The sequence below is a fragment of the Felis catus genome, chromosome A2 (genome assembly GCF_018350175.1).
Source record: "Felis catus isolate Fca126 chromosome A2, F.catus_Fca126_mat1.0, whole genome shotgun sequence".
NCBI classification, from domain to species: Eukaryota; Metazoa; Chordata; class Mammalia; order Carnivora; family Felidae; genus Felis; species Felis catus.
Window position 1 is genome coordinate 193,147 of NC_058369.1, and position 21,834 is coordinate 214,980.

A 21,834-nucleotide genomic window follows, 5' to 3' on the forward strand; every position below is an offset into this window, starting at 1 on the left:
CCCTCCCCGGGGCCCCGCCCCCGCGGCCCCGCCCCAGCCCAGGCCCCGCCTCCCCCCCCTCCCTCGGGCTCGGGCCGGCGGCGGCGGCGGCGGCTCCGCTCCGCACTGCCCGGCGCCGCCTCGCCATGGACGCGCGCGGGGGCGGCGGGCGGCCCGGGGAGAGCCCGGGCGCGACCCCCGCGTCGGGGCCGCCGCCGCCGCCGCCGCCCGCGCCCCCCCAGCAGCAACCGCCGCCGCCGCCGCCGCCCGCGCCCCCCCCGGGCCCCGGGCCTGCGCCCCCCCAGCAGCCGGGCCGGGCCGAGGCGGCGCCCCCGGAGGCGACGGACGAGAGCGGCCCGCGGGCCCGGCTCCGCAGCCGCGACAGCTCGTGCGGCCGCCCGGGCACCCCGGGCGCGGCGAGCACCGCCAAGGGCAGCCCGAACGGCGAGTGCGGGCGCGGCGAGCCGCAGTGCAGCCCCGCGGCACCCGAGGGCCCGGCGCGGGGGTCCAAGGTGTCGTTCTCGTGCCGCGGGGCGGGCGCGGGGCCGGGGCCGGCGGATGAGGCGGGCAGCGAGGAGGCGGGCCCCGCGGGGGAGCCGCGCGGCAGCCAGGCCAGCTTCATGCAGCGGCAGTTCGGCGCGCTCCTGCAGCCCGGCGTCAACAAGTTCTCGCTGCGGATGTTCGGCAGCCAGAAGGCCGTGGAGCGCGAGCAGGAGCGCGTCAAGTCGGCGGGGGCCTGGATCATCCACCCGTACAGCGACTTCAGGTGTGGCCCCGGCGGGCGCCGAGGGGGGCGCCGTCCTTGGAGCACCTCGGGGAGGGCGGGGCTGCGCGCCCCGTGGGTGACCTCGGGGCCCCTCGGTGACCTCGGGCGCGTCCGAGACCCGCCCCGTGATGGCCTGGGCGCGCGAGGCTCCGCCCTGGGGCAGGGGTGGGGGTGGGGGGGCTCTGGGAAGCGCGCGCAGGCTCCCGCGGTGACCCCTGAGCGCCCCCTCCCACGCGCCCTGACATCCCCATCCCTGCGGGATGGGCGCGCGTCATGAGCCGCAGGACCAGGGTCTGAGCGCGGAGGGGCGGAGAGGACGAATAGAGGGGAACGTGGGCGCAGGGGAGGCGGCAGAGCGGAAGGAAGGAGGAAGGAAGGGCGCCCGGGAAGGACGTGCCTGGGAGAGGCCGGCGGAGAAGGGGTTAAGCGAACGTGGCTCGCTCCCAAGGTCTCCACCTGCGCCCCACAGCTCAGGGAGGCGCGTTCCGGTCCGCAGGCCTGGGTATTGCGCGAGGAGAGGGCGCTGAGCGTGCTGGGGTCCCCAGGCTGTGTTCTCTGAGCCGCAGCAGCCGGAGCCACTGGGTGGCGTGCCCATGTGTCAGTGGGTGTGTAGACGTTGTCTGTGTTCAGGCGGTTGATAGGTGCAAAGGCTCAGAGCAAGGCCCAGCGCAGGGTCACGGCTGAGTATGTTTGTGGTTCTCATTCCTGGGTGCGCGCCCTGTGGCCTGCAAGCGTGAAGCGTGCATATCACTGCAGGCTGTGTGTGTGATGGGGAGCATGTGACTGCAGGGGGCGTGGGCCGAGCGATCTAGGGGGCAGGCGGGTCCCCAGGGGTGTGTGTGTGTGTGTGTGTGTGTGTGTGTGTGTGTGTGTGTGTGAAGTTAAGTGGCCGTCAGGGAGGTGTGACTTGGCACGCAGAGGGTCTCCACGGGGCCGAATCCCAGGGCGGGCGCGGCTTCAGCACCACGGACAGCGGCCCACGGCGCTCTCGGAACCGTGGGTTTCATCAAGCTCTGGGTCCTGCCCGGAGCCTGAGCCCCTCGCCCCCACCCGGGAACTTGTTCCGCGCTTGCTCCCGGATGTCCGGAGCTGGGAAAGGGGGCTGTGGGATTCTCCCCTGTTCTGACCCTTCCGCAGCTCCAGTGCTTGACAGCTGAGGAAACTGAGGCCCCAGGGGCACACAAGTCAGGGACAGAGACTGGGATTCCACCTGCCTACTCTTCAGACCTTCCCTGGGGGGTGAAGACACCCTTGACCAATGGCTTGAGTTCTGGGAGAGGCCACGGGTGGGGGGACCTGGGGTGTCCGAATGAGGTGCATCTGGATGGTCCTGACCTGCACAGGGGCTCCCCATTCCGTGCAGGTGGTCCAGGCTGGGAGAACTTGGGTCAGTGTTTCTGCTCACGTTCCAGCGACCTGGCCAGCTGGCTGGGAAGGGACATCAGGGACATGTGGGGGGGGGGGGCAGGGGAAGGTGCCTGCAGAAAGTAGCCATTGCCCTGGGTCTTCTCCAGCACGTCTGCCTGCAGCCAACCTCCCCCCCCCCCCCACCAACCACCTGCCCACTGCCAGCGGTGGGGGACCCTGGGCTTCCTCTTGGCTGCAGAAGGGGCGGCTTACAGCCTGGGGGGAGGGGATGCCAGGGGGAGGAGCTGGGCTTCCCGGTGCTTGTGCCACTTGGAGCGTGGTCACCTGTGAGGATCTGGGCAGGCCACGTGGTCTGGGCTGGGCAGATAAGCTGTAAAATAGGGTTGAGCAAGCAGGGGGATGGGGACTAGGGGAGACACTGTCAAATTGAAAACAGGATATTTCCAATCTGGGATGCCGTGGGGCCTCTACAGCCCCCCATGTCTTAGTGGAGGGCTGATTCAGTATGGACACAGACCCCAAGCTTCCTGAGGCTCCCTGGGCGGCCCAGGTGCCATGGCAGCACCTTACTAATACTGATTCAGTCGTGTCAGCTGTAAAGTGGGAAGGGCACAGAGAAGTTAAGTCACCTGCCCAAAGCTACACAAAGAATCGGGGCAAATTGGGGGTTCGCACCTGGGCAGGCTGGTAGCCCAGCCTCTGGCCGCGTCCCATCGGGAAGACACGGCAAGGAAAAGGCTTGCTGGAGACTGTTCGAGATATCGGGGTACCCGAAGGCGGGCTGCAGATCATTGCTATGCTTCTATGCGTGTGTGAGTTTTTGTGCAACTGCTCACGGAGCAAAAGGCGGAGGAGCCTTTCTGGGTCGGCTTTTCCACACTTGCCCCCTTGAAATCTGACCTGACGGTGCCTGCGTCCACACACTGTGCAGGCTCTCAAGCGGAAAGAGATTCTGAGGTGCAGGCTCCCACGCCAGCCCCCACGCCTGCCCAAGACCAGGGTGTCTCCACTTCCCTGAGCTCTCGCTGTTGCTTGCCTGTGAAGCCCTTCCCGGGCCCATCGGCCCGGCCCCCACCTGGCACGGAGAACGGGACGACGGGTGTCCGTGGAACCGGAGCCGCCCTGGCACCGCCTCGTGCGCAAGCGGGCATACACCTTCCAGGGCGTGGGGTGCTTGTGGAGGCCTCGAGGAGGGGGAGCTCTTGACACGTGGGAGTGGACAGAGGAAGGTGTCCGGGAGGAGGGAGCGTCCGGGGGAAAGGCCAGCAGGCAGCCGTCTGCAGAGGGCCCCGTGCTGCCTGCGGCTGGGCTCGCGTCCTCCCTGGGCCTCCCGCCTTGGTTTCCCCAAACGTGAGAGGCGGTGGTGTGAGCAAACAGGGGTGTGTGACTTTCTATGCCATTCCGGCCCCTCCCCCTGCTTCCCTGGAACGACCAGCCTTGGCACACGCTGTCCCCTTCCCCACCCCTGCCCGCACCCCAGCTCTGACCCACTGCCGCCTTGTCTCACGGACGCGCTGCCGGCCCACCCCGACGCGGCCATTTCCACTTCATGTTGCCGGCCTGCCTGCCCCTCAGTGCCTGCCGTGGGCCTGAGGGCCCGTGAGGTCCCTGTCACGTCTGGGGTCTCAGGTGTTTGCGAGCTCGCTGAGCTCACACAGGCGCTCCGTGGTGCCCATCCCTGGGCTGCGATGGACCAGCCCAACCCCTTCTGAGGCTGTTTCTCCGCGTGGAAACCGGGCATGTGGGAGGCACCAGGGCCAGGACAGAGAAGCCCGGGGACCTGTTCCAGAGGGGCTCGCAGGGGGCAGGGGTGGGGGGAGAGGGGGAGCAGGCGGAGAAACAGGTCCAAGGGACAGAGGGAATAGTTTGGGCTTGGGAGGCTTGGTGTTCCTTCTGGGCACCCTGAGGTCCGTGCCCGAATGGGAACAGGTGTCAGAACAAGAGTGCGAGGCAGGGGGGCAGCCACGGGGCCGGTGTGGAGGGCCACAGTCACAGCCGGCACCTCACGGAGTCCCCTCCCCTCCAAAAACACGAGAAAATAAGTACAGTTAATTCCCGTTCCTTTCACCTGGACCAGCACTGATTCTGGAGGGCAACAGGCCCCACGTGTGTGAAGCTCATGGGGGAACAGTGGGTGGGCAGGGGGACCCCAGCAAGGGTGGCCCCTGTGGGGCCCGGCTGGGACCTGCAGAGACGACCATCACTCATTCTGGGTTGTTCTCCCCCACCGCCTCCTCATGTGGTTGTCACTCTGGTAACTGAGGCAGTCCCGGGGCCCGGGGGCCCGGGCAGGTCTGAAAGTTTGGGCGAGTGGCTTTCAACTTGCTCCTGTCTGTAAGTGCCTCCGAGGTCTGATCTGAGTCTCTGCCGCTGCTGCTGACTTTCCTGCAATGATCCCCAGTTGTCTACCGCGGGGAGGCCCCGTGTGAGGGGAAGAGAGGAGTCCTTTCCTGCCCCTCAGAGGCATTTAGACAAAGCCGGGACCAGTGGACGCTGACCTGTGTCTGTGTCACGTCCTCTGGGGTCCCCGGGGGACTGGGCCGGTGGAGGGGCTGGTCTGAAGAACCGGATGGGACTGGAGGCCCCTGTCTCCTACCCCAGATGGCCTGGCGGTTCCGAGGGAGATCAGTGTGGGAGCACTGTCTGCAAATCCCCGCATTAACTCACGGGAATAAATCCTGCATTATCCGGGGAGGGGGGGGCGGGGGCAGGGGTGAGACAAGGGTTTCCCTGGCTCCAGACCCAGCACGGAGGCACGTGGGGCGGGGACAGGGGACAAATCCACTTCCCCAGGTGAGGGTTGAGGCCCAGGGCCCACCTGGTGGAAGGAAGGAAGCTCCATGATCCATATGAAGGGTGAGAGGCCATCTGTGGCCGAGGTCCCCCTCCTCTCTCCAGGGGACTCCTACCAGAATTTGGAATTTCTGGTCCCTGCTTTAAAACCCTCATGTCTCCAACCCCCTTGCTCCAACATCATGGGGACTGGGCCTCCTCAGACCAGACCCTGCTTCACTTTTCCCCGTCAAGAAGCCGGCCCCAAATCCAGCCACTACAGGCCATTCCATCTCCCTCCTGCCCCCTTCCTAACCTCCCCACTGCCAGCACGGGCCTCTCAAGGTACATTTGCCCGTCTTTCCCTCTCACTTACGGCCTCCCAAGGGCCTGCAGAACCCAGCTCCTGCCCTCAGCCATTTCCTTTCGTGCCTACTCCAGCACCAGGCCACCTGGCCAGCCCTGAGAGGGGAAGTGCAGCCACAGGACCTTTGCACTTGCTGCCTCCTCTGTGTGAGGCGCAGGGTCCCCTGAACTCTGTCAAGCAGCAACTTCTCCATTGTCTGCCCAAGTGCCATGCCCTCTGAGAAGCCCTCCCCACCCACTCTGAAGCATCCCACTCACTTATCTGTTGGTGTAGAATGTCTGTCTCCCCCACCCAGCCTGGGGCTCTGAGGGAGAGCTGGGTCTGTGTGGTCGCCAACTGTCCTCCCAGCCTGGCACACACCCTGCCCCCACAGCCTGCCCAGGCCCGGGCTCACCCAGGAATCCGCTGATCTTTCCGGGAGGTGTCTTCCTTTCCTAATCCCTGACACTCGACTCGGATTTGAAACTCCATAAGGGAGGGCTCCTGCCCGCCCTGGCCCTAATCCCCTCAGATTTGCCTGATTTGTAATTCCTGGACTGCTTCCTGCCAGGTTCTTAGTGCTGGGATCCTGCGGTGGGGTGGGGGGTGGCGGGCTGCCTTGGTTCAACAGCCCTTATCTGGCCTGGAAGTCTCTGCACCTGGGTTCTGTCCCTCAGCACTTGCCGTTCAGGGTGGGGGCCCCAGCTGAAGTCCCGTGCCCCTGTGGGTGCACGTGGGTGCATCTGGGACAGGGCTCCAGGACCTTCTCCCAGCGGCAGGGCACTGGAGCCGAGACGTCCTGGGCCTGGGGGCTGGGGGTCATGGCTGTCGAGCCCCGAGCTCCCTGGGAGACCCTGCATCATCCCAGTGTCCCTGGGGCTGAGCCTGTGTCACTCAGCCAAGAAGGCCGCTGCCCTCCCGGGGCTGTGCTGGAGACAGAACCGAGGGATCCGGGTGCTCCCACAGAAGCAGGGGCCCCTCTGGGGCCTCACTGTTATTTGTCAGGGAAGATTTTTTTCTTTTAATGCTTATTTATTTATTTTGAGAGAGAGACAGAGAGACCGTGTGAGCAGGGAGGTGCAGAGAGAGAACAAATCCCAAGCAGGCTCCAAGCTGTCAGCCCCATGTGGGGCTCCATCTGACAAACCGTGAGATCATGACCTGAGCCAAAATCAAGAGTCAGACGCTTAGGGGCGCTTGGGTGGCTCAGTCGGTTAAGCGTCTGACTTTGGCTCAGGTCATGATCTCAGGGTTCGTGGGTTCGGGCCCCACGTCGGGCTCTGTGCTGACAGCTCAGTCTGGAGCCTGCTTCGGATTCTGTGACTCCCTCTCTCTCTCTCTTCCCTTCCCCCTGCTCATGCTGTGTCTCTCTCAAAAAATAAACATTAACAAATATATATATATATTAACAAATATATATATATAGTGGGATGCTTAACCGACTGAGCCATGTTAGGGAAGATTTTAAAATATGGGATTTAATTACGGTCATTGAAGGCCCTGGGTAGCTGAAAGCTAACCGTGAGCCAGGCCTCTGCTGGCTGCCTGGGGAGGCCCTTGTAGTCCCTGGGCCCCAGTCCTGCTGGGGTGGCCCAGTGAGGGAGGGCTGCCAGGATTGGGCAGATGAGGCACTGAGGCTCAGAGGAGAATGGTTAGTCCCAGGCTGTGCGGCCCAGGAGGGAGGTCAGGGGAGGGGAAGGGGAGGGGCTTGGGGGAAGACCGGGGTTCCTCTGTCCCCTGACCAGATCCTCTGCCCCAGTCCTTAGGTCCCCCTTGGTGGGTGTGTGCAGGGCCCTCTTCCTCCTCCTGTCCCCTTCCAGGGGACCAGGGGGCTGGTGAGGACAGGGGTCAGGGCCTCGGGCCCCTTTTGGGGCGTCCTGGTTGGAGCAGGTGGGGCACCCTAGTGATGGACCTGGGGATTGGGTCACTCTGCCCCAGAGCTGCTTCAGAGCCCCTGTCCAGCGCTCTGTCCTCTGTGGTCTGACTCCTCATTAGCCCAGGGGACACCATCCAACCTGGGAAGACAGCCCGGATAGAGCGACAGGACCAGGGATCGCTCCCCGGGGACCAGGGGCCGTGGACAGGGCTCCAGGCCTGCAGGAGGAAGGTTAGCCCTAGCCCTAAACAGGCGGGCAGCAGACAGAGGACAGGTCCTGAGGGCACCAGGCCTGGATCTCGGTCCTTTGCCCCCACTCCCTGGCGGGGCCACCTCTCTGGTCTGTCGGTGGGGAAGTGTGATGCTTGCTCCTACCCTCATCCCAGGAACAAAGGGAGAGAATGTCTGTGAAGAGTCACCTGTGAAGCCACCTTGCACTCTGGCCATTTAGATTGTTTCTAGACTCCCCCTGGTGGTTTCTAACCGCCCCCCACCCATGGTCTCTAGGTCCTCTGGCCTTCTCAGTTATTCTTTCCCTCTTGCTCTGCCCCAGGCGTGTGCCGGAAGTGGGGGAGGGGGCAGGGCAGGCCTCAGCTCAGAGAGGGTGAGGGGTGGGACTACAGTGGAAGCGCTGGGAGGGAGGGGGGGGCAGGGGCAGCAGGCAGGTGGGGCCCCTCATCCCGCGCCCCACACCTTGCCTAGATTCAGGCAAAGAAAGGTCCTGAATTTTTAACAGCCATTCGATTTCGCCCTTAATACTCACCCCCAGGACACTCAGTCCTTTTAGCTCTCAAGGTCTTTAGGTCTTTGTCCCCATCCCCAGGCCCTCCCATCACAGCCCAGCCGGGGCCTCACGACCACCACCGAGAGGAGGCTCCCGCTCCAGGTGTGGGTGGGACAGGCTCCCGGAGGGCCCTCACAGGCTGCCACTCCCCAGCCCCTTTCTCCCCGATGGAGAGAAGAGTGGGGGTCCCAGGGGCTGTGGGACTGGCGCACGGCCGCACCCACCAACAGCCCAGAGAACTGGGTGTCAGCCCGGGTCTGGCCGCTGCCACCGAGGTGTTAGACGTTGGGTGCCTTCCAGCCTTTGGCTCTCGAAGACTGAGCTACTGTGAACATCTTGGTACAAATTGCTTTTTAATTTTTCTCTCTTCCTCTTGGACAGTTTCCTTGGGATCACTTCCCCGAAGTGGAGGGCCTGGGCCAGCCGGCACACACGGGGCTAACTGCCGCTCCCCGCGGCGCTGCCCAGAAAGGAGCTCCCAAAACACAGAGCTCACTGTGGCCAAGCCAGTCTGCAGCCTTCGGCTTTGCTTCAAGTTTTTTTTGTTTTTTTTTGTTTTTTAAGTTTACTTATTTTGAGAGAATGAGCACATGTATTTCAGCCAGGCAGGGGCAGAGAGAGAGGAGAGAGAATCTTAAGCAGGCTCCTCGCTGAGCATGGGGCCCAAAGCGGGGCCCAGTCCCAGGACCCCAGGACCATAACCTGAGCCGAAATCAAGAGTTGGAGGCTCAACCGACTGAGCCACCCGGGCACCCCTGGGTCTTATGGCTTTTTACTTATTTGTGCTAATTTGGGCGAACGCTAACGCTGCGGCCCGTGGACCCCTCCTCTGCCCCTCCAGCTGGCCAGCCAGCAGGAGGATCCAGGGAGCCGCAGCCTTTAGGGGCCTCTGGGGCCTGTCCCGCCCACAGGTGACAGAGCTTTCTCTAAGTGGATGTGGGGACCCCCACCGTGCCGGGGAGGGCACTGGGCCCACGGCAGAGCCCTGCACAAACCTGTCTGGGAGAGTGACGACCTGGAGAGAGCTCACAGGGCTGACGCGATCCAGGGGTGGGGGTCTCTCTCTGCAGTACTCAGTAAGAGCAATTTCAAATAAGCGACTTTGTTCAAAATTCGAGACTCTCCTCTACCTGGATCTAGACAGGATGTGTGGACCCAGACCCCAGATCTGGGGCACCCGCTCATCATGGAGACCCCCAACCCATAGCCTCAGAGTTCTTTTTTTCTTTTATGTGACATAAAATTTGGCATTTAGTCATTTAAAAGTATACAATTGAACGGCATTAAGTACATTCACAATGTTGTGCAGCCATCACCACCATCCATATCCAGAACTTTCTCATCTTCCCTAAAACTCCCCAACCCCTACGAGCCCCCGTTCTGTCCGTGGATGAGCCTGTTCTGGACGTTTCACACACGCGGACTCACAGCCCACGCGGTCTGTTGTGTGGCGTTCCCTCCCTGAGCGTCGCGTGTTCAGAGTCCGTCCGCGGGGGGGGGGGGAGGGGGGGGGCGCCTCGCTCCTGCTCGCGGCCGAGGGATGTGCGCGTGCGCGGGGAACACGGTCGTCTGTGGACGTGCGCGTGCGCGGTGGACACACTCATCCGTGGATGTGCGCCTGCGTGGTGGATGCACCTGAGGGGCGTGCGCGTGAGCGGTGGCCACGTTGTGTGAATCTGCTCCCCCACCGAAGTTTCCACCTTTGGCTTTTGTGAATCCTGTTCCTGCGAACACGCATGCGCAGTTATCCTTAGGTGCCTGTTTTCAGTTCATGGGGTTCACACCTAGGAGTGGAACTGATGGGTAAGACCATGATTCTATTTTTTTTTTTTAAGCTTATTTATTTATTTTGAGAGACAGAGCGAGAGCAGGGGCGGGGAGGGTGGGAACAGAGAGAGTCCCAGGCAGGCTCCTCGATGTTAGGGCAGAGCCCGACTAGAGGCTCGGTCTCATGAGCCGTAAGATCATGACCTGAGCCAAAAGCAAGAGTCAGACACTCAACCGACTGAGCCACCCAGGCGCCCCGCTACTGTCTGGACTTTTGAGGACCTAACAGAACAGTTTTTCCTTGGAGTAGTTTTGATTTGCATGTTCTCGATCGCTGCTGTGCTGGGCATCTGTCCACGTGGCCCTTCTGAACCTGTATGTCCTCACGCTTTGTTCAGAACACCAAGCCCAGCCACCAGCAGATGTCCCTTGAGTGGACAGGCCTTTCCCTGAACGTGCTTCCCAGGTGGAGTGTGGAATCGGCCTCAGGGACTTGGGAGTGGAATCCGCCAGTCAGCACTTTTTCCGGAGAATTTGTCCCACGAAATGTCCTCTCTCAGCCTCTCCCAGCCACCCACCTCCAGCCTGGGGGGCCTAGGCCTCTTTCCCCCTGCCTCCCGCCCCCCGGGGTGCTGCCTGCGATGGAAGTTGGGCCAGGAACCCCTTCCGGTGCCTCCCTCGAAGCCCTGCTACTCAGGACAGTGTGCGCCCTGCATGCCCCGCCCCCATCCCGCACCCCAGGCCCTGTTGTGCCCCACTGTGCCTGCCCCCCTTGCCTGCCCACCGCCCCTTCCTCCAAAGCCCCCTACTCCCTGCCACCCCAGCTCCTCCTTGCTTGTCCCCCCTTTTCTTTCTCATACGGAATAGTTGTGTGGACACTGACCCTGTGTCTTGCACATTGAACTTTTTTGGTCATGGGCAAGTTTTAACCAATTTGGGGGGCACCTTTTGGGCTCTGCCAGGTCTCCTGCTTTTTTTTTTTTTTTTAATTAAAAAAATATTTATTTTTGAGAGAGAGAGACAGCACACAAGCAGGGGAGGGGCAGAGAGAGACGGAGACACAGAATCCCAAGCAGGCTCCAGGCTCTGAGCTGTCAGCACACAAATTGATGGGGGGCCTGAACTCACGAACTGGGAGATGGTGACCTAAGCCCAAGTGGGAAGCTCCACCGACTGAGCCACTCACGCGCCCCTCTCCAGTTTCTTTAAGGAGGGAAGGTCGTGGGCCGGCTAGAGGAACCCAGGCTGTGGGGGCCCAGCGGGCAGTGGGGGTCATCAGGGGGAGGGAGGGCTTCCTGGAGTTGGGGTACACACTGTGATTCGAGGCCCAAGTCTTAGCTTGGAGGGGGCGAGATCCGGGCTGGCCCTCGAAGGCGTGTGTGTGCTTGCGCGCACCGCGGTGGGGACAGCGTGCCCCGCAGCTGCGTGCCGCGTGGGCCAAGGCCTGGCGGCGTGACGGCCCACGCTTCGCCCCCAGGTTCTACTGGGACTTCACCATGTTGCTCTTCATGGTGGGAAACCTCATCATCATACCTGTGGGCATCACCTTCTTCAAGGATGAGACCACCGCCCCGTGGATCGTGTTCAACGTGGTCTCGGACACGTTCTTCCTCATGGACCTGGTGCTGAACTTCCGCACGGGCATCGTGATCGAGGACAACACGGAGATCATCCTGGACCCCGAGAAGATCAAGAAGAAGTACCTGCGCACGTGGTTCGTGGTGGACTTCGTGTCTTCCATCCCCGTGGACTACATCTTCCTCATCGTGGAGAAGGGCATCGACTCCGAGGTCTACAAGACGGCGCGCGCGCTGCGCATCGTGCGCTTCACCAAGATCCTCAGCCTCCTGCGGCTGCTGCGTCTGTCGCGCCTCATCCGCTACATCCACCAGTGGGAGGAGGTGAGCGCCGGGCCCGCGGGCAGGTGCTGCGGGCGGGTGCGGGCAGGGGAGGCTCGGGGAGGGGCTGCGAGGGGCAGGGGCAGGGTCATGGGGGCCGAAGGCGGGGCCCTCCACGCATTCGCGCCCCCCCCTTCATTCTGCCCTGTAAAAGGGGGATCCCGCCCCTCGCCCCCACTGGCGGCAGCGAAAACAGGCCCAGAGGAGCGAGGTCACGCCCCCTCTGCCCCGAGTGAGCCGCTTCTGGACTGTCCTCCAGCCTGCTGCCGCCAATATCGCCCCCAGTTTCTGGGGCCGCGGCAAGGCTCGGGGCGGGGGGGGGGGGGGGCAGCAGGTGGGGACGGGGTGGGAGGGGACCTGGGCCACGCGCTCTCGTCAACCCGGAGCGCAACGGGCTGGGGGGTGGGGTTAGAGCTTGCGGTGAGGCGGGGACGCCCGTCGCAGGTCTCAGGGGCTGGGGGTCCGGGCCCGGGGGCGTCTTCCTCCCACTGCCCTGGTGGGTGAGAGGCGGCGGGCGGGGGACCCTCACGCCGCGCCCCGCCCGCAGATCTTCCACATGACCTATGACCTGGCGAGCGCGGTGATGCGCATCTGCAACCTCATCAGCATGATGCTGCTGCTGTGTCACTGGGACGGCTGCCTGCAGTTCCTGGTGCCCATGCTGCAGGACTTCCCGCGGAACTGCTGGGTCTCCATCAACGGCATGGTGGTGAGCGTCCGGCCCACCGTGGCGCGCGGTCCCCGGACCCCGCCCACCCCAGTGACCGCCTGGGTGCTCTGGTGACTTTGAGACCTTCAGACCCCAGCCGCTGAGAGGCGGCTTGTTGGCCAGAGTGCCTAGGACAGCTTCTGGCCCCACACATAATGTCACCAACGTTTCCTCTGTGTCCACTGTTTACTTACATACACTATGTCGAAGAGGGCTTGTGGTACCCTAACCCTGAAGTGGGAAAGCAGTATCTTGGGCCGGAAGAGATAAGAACCCGCCGAGGGAGGGCGCAAGCACCCGTGTGGATTCCTGGCTGAGACGCTGACCATTAACAAGGGCGAGTCTCGGGGCCGGACGTGGGCCTAGATGGCAGGATGGGCGGGTGGGGCCCGTGAGGTCAAGGGACTCCCCGGGGTGGCGACCGCAGGCCCACCTGCCCCTCGTGGCTTTGCAGAACCACTCGTGGAGCGAGCTCTACTCCTTCGCGCTCTTCAAGGCCATGAGCCACATGCTGTGCATCGGGTACGGGCGGCAGGCCCCCGAGAGCATGACCGACATCTGGCTGACCATGCTGAGCATGATCGTGGGCGCCACGTGCTACGCCATGTTCATCGGCCACGCCACCGCCCTCATCCAGTCGCTGGACTCCTCTCGGCGCCAGTACCAGGAGAAGGTCTGAGGGCAGGCAGAGTCTGGAGGTCTGGGGGGCCCACCCTGCTGTGCCCCAGCTCCCTGTGTCGTGCCTAGGACAGGGGCCGGCAGGGAATGTGGGAGCTGAGGACCCTAGAGGGGTCCGTGACTGCGATTAGGAGGAGTTAGAAGGTCCCCAAGACAGTGAGGAAGCTCAGGGTCCTTTAGGAGGAGGGCGGTCCGGAGCCTGGGTGGGAGACATGGTGGGAAGGGTTGAGGGGGACACAAGCTGAGAATAGGGTGGGAGCTGCGGTGGGGGGGGGAGGTCCCAACGGAGCTAGGCCAGTCCATGGCGCATCAGGGAGCCCCTGGGGGCTGCCTAGGAGGCGGGGCTCATCACTCCAGGGGTCTCTGGGCCAGCGTGGGCGAGGCTAGAGCAGGGAAGCACAGAGAGGGGTCCAGGAATCCTGGGGTCGCTTGAGGACGTGCTGGGTGACTGAACCCACGGAGGAGGCTCCTGGGGGAGGAGCAAAAGGATGTCTGGCCCCTCGGACCTGGCCTCTGGGCGGGGGCAGCCCCCCTCTGGGAGGGTGGCGCCAGGGCCCCCTCCGGGGACCAAGGGGAGTGGGCAGAGGCCCCGAGTGCTGGCCCTTTCTCGAGTTCTGCCTCGAGCTCCACCCTGCCTCAGTGTCCCCCTTCAATGCCGAGGTGTGCTCGGCTCTCCGGGACACAGCCCCGTCCGTCCTGCACTGCTGCCTAGTGGCCGGTCCTGGCTGGGCAGCTGCGAGCGCCCCCCCCCCGCCAGCCCCACAGCAGTGCCGGCTGGGTCGGCCGGGTCAGCTGGGCCTGGTGCCAGGCGCCCCGGCTGTCCGGAAGCCACGGGTCTCACACCCAAACATGAGCTGGTGCTGCCACCCGCCTGGCATCACGGGTTCCGCTGAGCTCAGGGCAGCTGTGTCCGGGTGGAGCCGGGGCGGAAACGGGGCTGGGGGCACCCTGGGAGCACCATCCTGGGGACAGCAGGGCCTGGCACCCGTCTAGTGCCCACAGCCCCGCCCTGCTCAGGAGGGGCTGAGCCGGTGGTTTCTGGAAAGCTCTCTGGGGAGGGGAGGCAGGGCCACTGACCGATTCGGGAGCCTCTGGGATGGGCTCCGGCATCCTGGGGGACCTGGGGAGTCTGGCCCAGCCCACTGTGAGGGCCTAGAGCCAAGCTGTCCCCCCACTTCTCAGGGGGGGGTTCCCAGATAAAATCCAGGACACAAAGAGTAACTTACCTTCGCATAAGCACCAAATATTGCACGGGTACCGTTAAATATTTTTGCTGTTTATTTGAAACTCAGATTTAACTGGGCACCTCGTGTTGCCGTTGTTGAAGCTGGCAGGCGTGTCTGGGCTGCAGCAGGGGCCCCCGGAGGTGGCAGCCGCTGACCCGGGTCCCCCTCCCCCCACTCACACAGTACAAGCAGGTGGAGCAGTACATGTCCTTCCACAAGCTGCCCGCCGACTTCCGCCAGAAGATCCACGACTACTACGAGCACCGCTACCAGGGCAAGATGTTCGACGAGGACAGCATCCTGGGAGAGCTCAACGGGCCCCTGCGGGAGGTGAGGCGGGGCCACGGGGCTGTCCCTGCTGCCAGGCGCTCCTTCCTGGGGTTGAGCGGGGGGGGGGGGGGGGGGGGGGGGGGGGGCGGGGCTGGCCCTGCCCGGCTGCAGCCAGACGTGTCCTCAGGCTCTGACCCTCAGCAGGTGCCCCTCTGTGAGTCTCCACGTGCTGCACCCCCACGATGCCCCTCGGCGCCCCAGACCCCGCTTCTGCAGAAGTCCTGGGTCCCCCACAGCCACTGCCTGATTCCCTTTACCCCGTCTGGGGTCCGAGCTGGACAGAGGGGAGGCGGCCCGGACCTGGCGAGCCCAGGGTGGTGGTCGGGCTTTGCTAAGCACAGGAGCCCTGCCGAGCACCGGCTTTGGGCGCCGGCTCTGCCAGGACAGCCCGTGTGACCTCTGGCGAGGTTCCTGGGGCAGCTGTAATCAGTTCCCGCCAGCTGGGCGGCTTCACACCCCAGAGATGTGTTCTTTCGCATTCTGGAGCCTAGAAATCCGAGATCCAGGTGTGGCGGGGCCACGCCCCCTCCAGGGGCTCCGGGAGGGGGGTCCTTCCTGCCTCTCCCGGCTCCTGGTGGGAGTCCTCGGTGTCCCTCGGCTTGTGGACACCTCTCCCCGATCCCTGCCTCTGCCATTACATGGCCTCCTTCCCTGTGTCCCCCCCACCCCTCTCTCTCTCTCTTTTTTTAATGTTTATTTGTGAGAGAGAGTGTGAGCAGGGGCGGGGCAGAGGGGGGGACAGAGGATCTGAAGCGGGCTCTGCGCTGACAGCAAGAGAGCCCATGTGGGGCTCGAACCCACAAACCATGAGATCAAGAGTCGCATGCTCTACCCACTGAGCCGGCCAGGCGCCCCACAACGCAGTAGCTCTTAGTGTATTTAGAATTGTGCGGCATTACCCTCGTCTAACCCACAGCACCCTTGAACCCCAGGACACCGCTGGCGGCTGGTCGTCACTCCCCATGCCACCCCCCAGCTCCTGGCAAGCCGTGTTTGATCACTATTTGCTCACACGGTTCCAAAGTCACACTTACAGAAACACGTATGTCCAGACAATCTCTGGCTCCCGTCCTGACTTCCTCCTGCCACATCTCCCATTTCCTTCCTCGACGCAAAACCAAGGCGTGGCCACCGCTCTCAGCTGCCTTCACTGGACCCTTCCGGCTGTGGGGGCCTCCAGGCACCGAGGCCCCAGGGTCCGCCCTCCTCTTTCCCCTGAGTTTCTGGCATGCACCTCTGGAGTTTTGCTCATGAATTTGGGACGGGGCCGAGGGGTGAGGGGAGGGTCCAGTCCCTCTGGGCAGCCAGCAGCGCCGTGAGGCACCCAGCCCCAAATGCACACGTGAGAGGGGCGTCTGGGCTCTTTATGTGATGAGAGGCTGTTTTGTGTTTCTCCTTCTGTGAACCGGCCATAGGTTGCGTTTGTATTTCTACAGAATTTTTTATCCTTTTGTCATCTTACAAATCCTTTATGTGTGGAGGACTTCATGTGATGCAAATCTGCACCCCAGTGGCTTTTAACTTTGCTTATTGAGTGTGTGTGTGTCTGTGTGTGTGTTTTGCCATGCGGGATTTTCATGCTCTATGAGTGCTTGCTGTACACAGCAGGTGTTAAGTGTGTGCCTGCTGCACAGAGTGGGTGTGCAGTGGTCAGTGTCTATCTTCTGTACACAGCAGGCGCTCTGTGTGCTTCCTCCACACACTAGGTACTCGGTACCTAATTGCTGCACAGAGTAGGTGTTGAATACCTACTCTCTGTATACAGTAGCTGCACAGTACATACGTGCCGACATAGTAGGCCCCAATACCTGGCTCCTGTCAACAGCAGGTGCACAGTACATGCTTGCTGTGCCACCCAACTGTGGGGGTTCACCCACACTTCCTTATAGCACTTCTGTAGTTCTGCTTGTTGGGCTCATCCTGGACTATCCCGTGGGGACGGGATGCGGGTTCACCTTCTGCTCTCGGGCTGAGACGTCTGGTTTGGCCTCGGAAGTTGTGGGGCAACCCTCAACTCGCTGCGTCGTGCTTGGGCACGTTTCTGGCCTCCCGGTGTCTCCCGCCGGCCCGCCTGCTCTGTGTGCCAAGCCCACACGGAGTCTGGAGGCTGCACAGCGTGTTTCAGTGTGCTGGGGGGTCAGTCGCCCCTTCTGCTCTTCGGCACCAGCAGGCTTCCCTGCGATTTTTGCTCATTTGTTCCGAACGGCCTTGCGTAGCTTCAGTAATTAACAAGCAAACCTGATGGTGTTTTCTTTGGGAGCACTGTTACGTGTGTGGATGAATAGGGAGAACGGTCGTCTTTCATCCTCGTGACGGTGACGAGCTCTGCCTAATAACCGTGTGTTCAGCCTCCCCCCGTGCCTTTCGGGGGGCTCTCCAAGCTCCCCTCATACAGGTCCGGACATTTCTTGACCTCGTGCCGTGCTGTTTACTTTGCTCTCTGTGCTGGTGTCAACGGGGTCTTCCCATGTGTTGTGTCTTCTTCCGAGTGGTTTTTGTTTGTATACGTAAAAGCTATTGAGTTTCCTTTTAAGGTTAAGCTTCCCTTTTTATTGAAATGTATCTTACAGAAAAAGTGCCCACGTCGTGAGGGCACACTGGACGGATGAGAGCGACACTGCTTGGATTGAATGTGGAACATTTCCACCCCTCTCAGAGGTTCCTTGCCGGGGGTGACCATCACCCTGGTCTCTGCCACCACTGATTCATTTTACAGTTCTTGGGTTTTTATGTTGATTTTTCTAATCGCTTGCTATTTTGACTCTTAATGTTGTAGTCGTACATGGAGTCTTTTGGATCTTCCAGGTCCGTCATATTAAAAGAGATAGTAAAGAGATTTAGTGTCACTCTTTCTTTCCCAGTTCTCATGTCTCCGATTGCCTTTTTCTTGTCTAATTGCACTGGCCAGCATTGCTAATACAGCGGTAAATGGCAGGGTGTCACTGCACATTTTTTTCTTGCTCTTGCCCCTGGCGGCAAAACCCTTCGATGTCTGCCCTGTAAGTAAGACGCCGGCTTTCAGCCCGAGTATTTGAAACTCCTTTCATGGGGCGCCTGGGTGGTTCAGTCGGTTAAGCGTCCGACTTCACCTCAGGTCACGATCTCGCGGTCCGTGAGTTCAAGCCCCGCGTCGGGCTCTGGGCTGATGGCTCAGAGCCTGGAGCCTGCTTCGGATTCTGTGTCTCCCTCTCTCTCTCTGCCCCTCCCCTGTTCATGCTCTGTCTCTCTCTGTCTCAGAAATAAATAAACGTTAAAAAAAAAATTAAAACTCCTTTCATAGATGAAGAAACTGCGGGTCTGCAGGAGAGGCAGCCCCTAAGGGAGGGCAAGACGAAAACAAAAACCTGCGCCCTGTGTCACCCCCTGCTTCCTGCCCCTACAGGAGATCGTCAACTTCAACTGCCGGAAGCTGGTGGCCTCAATGCCACTGTTTGCCAACGCCGACCCCAACTTTGTCACGGCCATGCTGACCAAACTCAAATTCGAGGTCTTCCAGCCCGGTGACTACATCATCCGAGAAGGCACCATCGGCAAGAAGATGTACTTCATCCAGCACGGTGTGGTCAGCGTGCTCACCAAGGGCAACAAGGAGATGAAGCTCTCTGATGGCTCCTATTTTGGGGGTGAGCCGGGGACCAGGGGCTGGTGAGAGCTGGACCCCCTTCCTGGGGGTGGGGCAGGTGGGGAGCCTGCAGGGGTGATGCCGTGGGCATCAGGAAGGACCTGCGGAAGGGCCCTACTAGCAGAGGGGAGGAGGCGGGACAGCCCAGCGGCTGTGCGACCCTGGGGGGGGGGGGTGGCGGGATGGGGGCCGGCAGGTGTGGCCCGGAAGCTGAGGTCGTCTCCCTCGGCCGCGTGCGTGCAGAGATCTGCCTGCTGACGCGGGGCCGGCGCACGGCCAGCGTGCGCGCCGACACCTACTGCCGCCTCTACTCGCTGAGCGTGGACCACTTCAACGAGGTGCTGGAGGAGTACCCCATGATGCGGCGGGCCTTCGAGACTGTCGCCATCGACCGCCTGGACCGCATCGGTGAGGGGGCTGCTCTTGGCGGGGCGGGGCGGGGCGGGGCGGCGGGGCATCCGGCGAGATAAGGTGGTGTGTCCCAGCTGACCGCAAGTCCCCTTGTAGTCCCCAGACCAGACTCTCTGACCTGCTTTGTCCCTTGGCCAAACATAGTCCTGGTTCCCCAGGAAAGAGCAAGTGCAGAGTGTTTCCAGTTGTGCACAACTTCTGCTCACTTGGCAGAGATTTGTGTGGCACCTGCAGCGTGCCAGGAGGTGTGGACGCTGGCCCAAGAGGCTGGCTCGGAGGCCACCCTCGGGCTTATGTCACAGAGGAGGGGGTGGGGGTGGCAGGGCTTCTGCGCGATGCTGAGTAGAGGCCAGGCTGAGTAGCTGTTGCCAGGTAGAAAGGGACAAAGTACATTCTAGGAGTGAACACAGCATGTGCAAAGAAAGGCCTGGGGGGGGGGGGGAAGGAGGCCTGGAGCCCAGGGAGCTGGAGAAGCTGGGAGGTCGGGGAGGCAGGCAGGGACCAGGTACACGGGACCTACTGGGCTGCAGATGGGAGTTTGGACTGGGAGCAGTAGGGAGCCATGGATGATTCCGGGCAGGAGAGGGTAGCATACAGGAGAGAGATGGCGGCCTGGCCTCGGGTGTAGGGAGAGCCAGAGGGTAACCTCGGCAACGGTCGGGAGGTGGGGCCCTCAGCACTTGCTGCTGACTAGACACGCGAGTCAGAGAGGTGGTGGCCCCTGGTGCTATTTTTGGAAGTGAAGACAAGTGGGAAAGGACTGGGTGGAATGCAGCGGTGTTAGAGGAAAGACTTCCCAGCATACAGAAAGCATTCAATTCATGTTTGCATACAACAGGCACTCAACAGTGTGCTCTATACATAGGTGCTCAGCATATCCGTGAGTGGCAGGTGCTTAGAGGTGTTTGCGATACACAGTAGGCTCTCGACATACGCTTGCTCCACACGGTGCGCACTTAGCACCCGGGCTGCGTACAGGCGAGTGTTCTCGGTGTGTTGCTGTATACTGCAGGTACTCAATACACGGATCACTGTGTGTAGGAGGTACATTGCATGCTCGCTACGGTGTCTCATACCTGCTTTGTGTACACAGCAGGCATTTTAAGTGCTTGCTGTACACTGTGGGTGTGCAATACGTGTCTCCTGTATGCAAGAAGTGCCCCGGGCATGCTGGAGGTATACAGTAGGTCTCATGCCTGCTTTGCCTATGCAGTAGGTGCTCTAATGTGCTTGCTACGCACAAGTACTTAATACTGTATACAGTAGGTACTCCATACCTGCCTGTTACATACAGCAGCAGGTCATGCGTGCTTATTGTACACAGTAGGTGCTCAGTTTTGCTGGCTACACTACACACAGATGACACTTGGTACCTATTCGCTGTAGGCAGGAGGGGCTCCGTGCACGCTTGCTGTGTAGAGTGCTTACTTGTACGCAACGGTTTCTTGACGAGTGTGCCAGCTATATGTCGTAGGTGTCCGACACCTGCCTGCTGCTCTACGCTGCACGCTCTCCGTGCGCTTGCTCTATACAGCAGGTGCTCCATACATGCCTGTCGTGCACAGCGGGCGCTCAGATTCTGGCCTAAGATGTGCAAAAGGCGCCCGGTGCGTGTCAGCTACAGCAGGTAGGTAGGTACGAGCGGGGGCGTGGTGCACACTGGCTGTGCCGAGTAGGCGCTGACAGCCTGACGCAGTGCACGCAGCGGTGTGCGCCCTGGATGGACAGAACAGGTGCCCAGTACCTGCGGACCCACTGCGGGAGGCGCGCGCCGCGGATGCACACGCCCCAGGGCTGCAGCCCGCTGACGCCCCTGCCCCGCCCCCAGGCAAGAAGAACTCCATCCTGCTGCACAAGGTCCAACACGATCTCAACTCGGGCGTGTTCAACAACCAGGAGAACGCCATCATCCAAGAGATCGTCAAATACGACCGCGAGATGGTGCAGCAGGCAGAGCTGGGCCAGCGCGTGGGCCTCTTCCCGCCGCCGCCGCCGCCGCAGGTCACCTCGGCCATCGCCACGCTGCAGCAGGCCGTGGCCATGAGTTTCTGCCCGCAGGTGGCGCGCCCGCTCGTGGGGCCGCTGGCCCTCGGCTCGCCACGCCTCGTGCGCCGCCCGCCCCCGGGGCCCGGGCCCGCGCCCTCCGCCGCCGCAGCCGCCGCCTCGCCGGGACCCGCGCCCGCCGCCAGTCCCCCGGGCGCGCCCGCCAGCCCCCGGGCGCCTCGGACCTCGCCCTACGGCGGCGCGCCCGGCTCCCCCGCCGCACCCCGCGCCGGACCCGCGCTGCCCGCGCGCCGCCTGAGCCGCGCCTCGCGCCCGCTGTCGGCCTCGCAGCCGTCGCTGCCCCACGGCGCGCCCGGCCCGGGCCCCGCGGCCTCCGCGCGTCCGGCCAGCAGCTCCACGCCGCGCTTGGGGCCGGCGCCCGCCACCCGAGCCGCCGCGCCCAGCCCGGACCGCAGGGACTCGGCCTCGCCCGGCGCCGCCGGCGGCCTCGACCCCCTGGACTCCGCGCGCTCGCGCCTCTCGTCCAACTTGTGACCTTCGCCGTGCCGCCCCGCGGGCCCAGGCGGGCCGGGGGCGGGGCCGTCATCCACACCAAAGCCATGCCATCGCGCGCTGCCCCGGCCGTCGTCGGCCGCCCGCCCCAGAAGCCATAGAGGAGTCCTAGGTAGTTGTAGTCGGACGGGCGGGCCGGGGCGGCGCGGCAGCCCCCTCCGAGCCCCCGCCGTGCCCTTCATCGCCCTGCGCCCACCCACATCGTCCTTGCCCCCGGCGGCGGCCTCGCCTGAGTGCGTGCGAGGGGGCCCCCCTTCACCTCGGTGCCTCAGTTCCCCCAACTGTGAAGCGGGGACGGGGACGGCCCCGTGGCCGAAAGGAGATGGCCGTGGAGTCCTGCCCGCCCCCACCCTCGTAGGTGGCCCGTCCGATGAGGATTCTGTTTTTTAAGTGCAATACTTGGCCCGCCGGCTTCCCGCTGCCCCCATCGCGCTCACGCAATAACCGGCCCGGCCCCCCCCTCCCCCCTCCCCGACCCTGTCCGCGCTCGCGCGCGCGGCCCGCGGTGACCTCCCCCCGGAGCGGGCACACCCCGCCCCCTCCGGCGCCCAGGGGCGGGCAGTCCTGGCTGCGCCCGGGCGCGGGGGTCGGAGGTGAGGCCGGGCCGCCGTGATGAATGTACCGACGGGCCGAGGCAGCAGCACCCCCACCGCGCTCCACGCCCCTAACCCCCACACCCCCATTCCGCGCAATAAACGACAGCATTGGCGTCCAGCCTGCCGGCCTCTGACTGCTTGGTGCCGGGG

At 62.9% G+C, this 21,834-nt stretch overlaps 1 protein-coding gene across 1 annotated transcript; it reads left to right on the plus strand.

The window, feature by feature from the left end:
- Positions 1 to 125: 125 nt before the first annotated feature.
- HCN2 (hyperpolarization activated cyclic nucleotide gated potassium and sodium channel 2) lies at positions 126 to 21,802 on the plus strand. Its single transcript, XM_023242496.2, has 8 exons — positions 126 to 745; positions 11,136 to 11,559; positions 12,104 to 12,265; positions 12,720 to 12,938; positions 14,353 to 14,499; positions 17,882 to 18,122; positions 18,365 to 18,529; positions 20,361 to 21,802. The coding sequence occupies exons 1-8, from the start codon at positions 126 to 128 to the stop codon at positions 21,068 to 21,070; spliced, it is 2,688 nt and encodes an 895-aa protein (XP_023098264.1). The 3' UTR covers positions 21,071 to 21,802.
- The last annotated feature ends 32 nt before the right edge of the window (positions 21,803 to 21,834 follow it).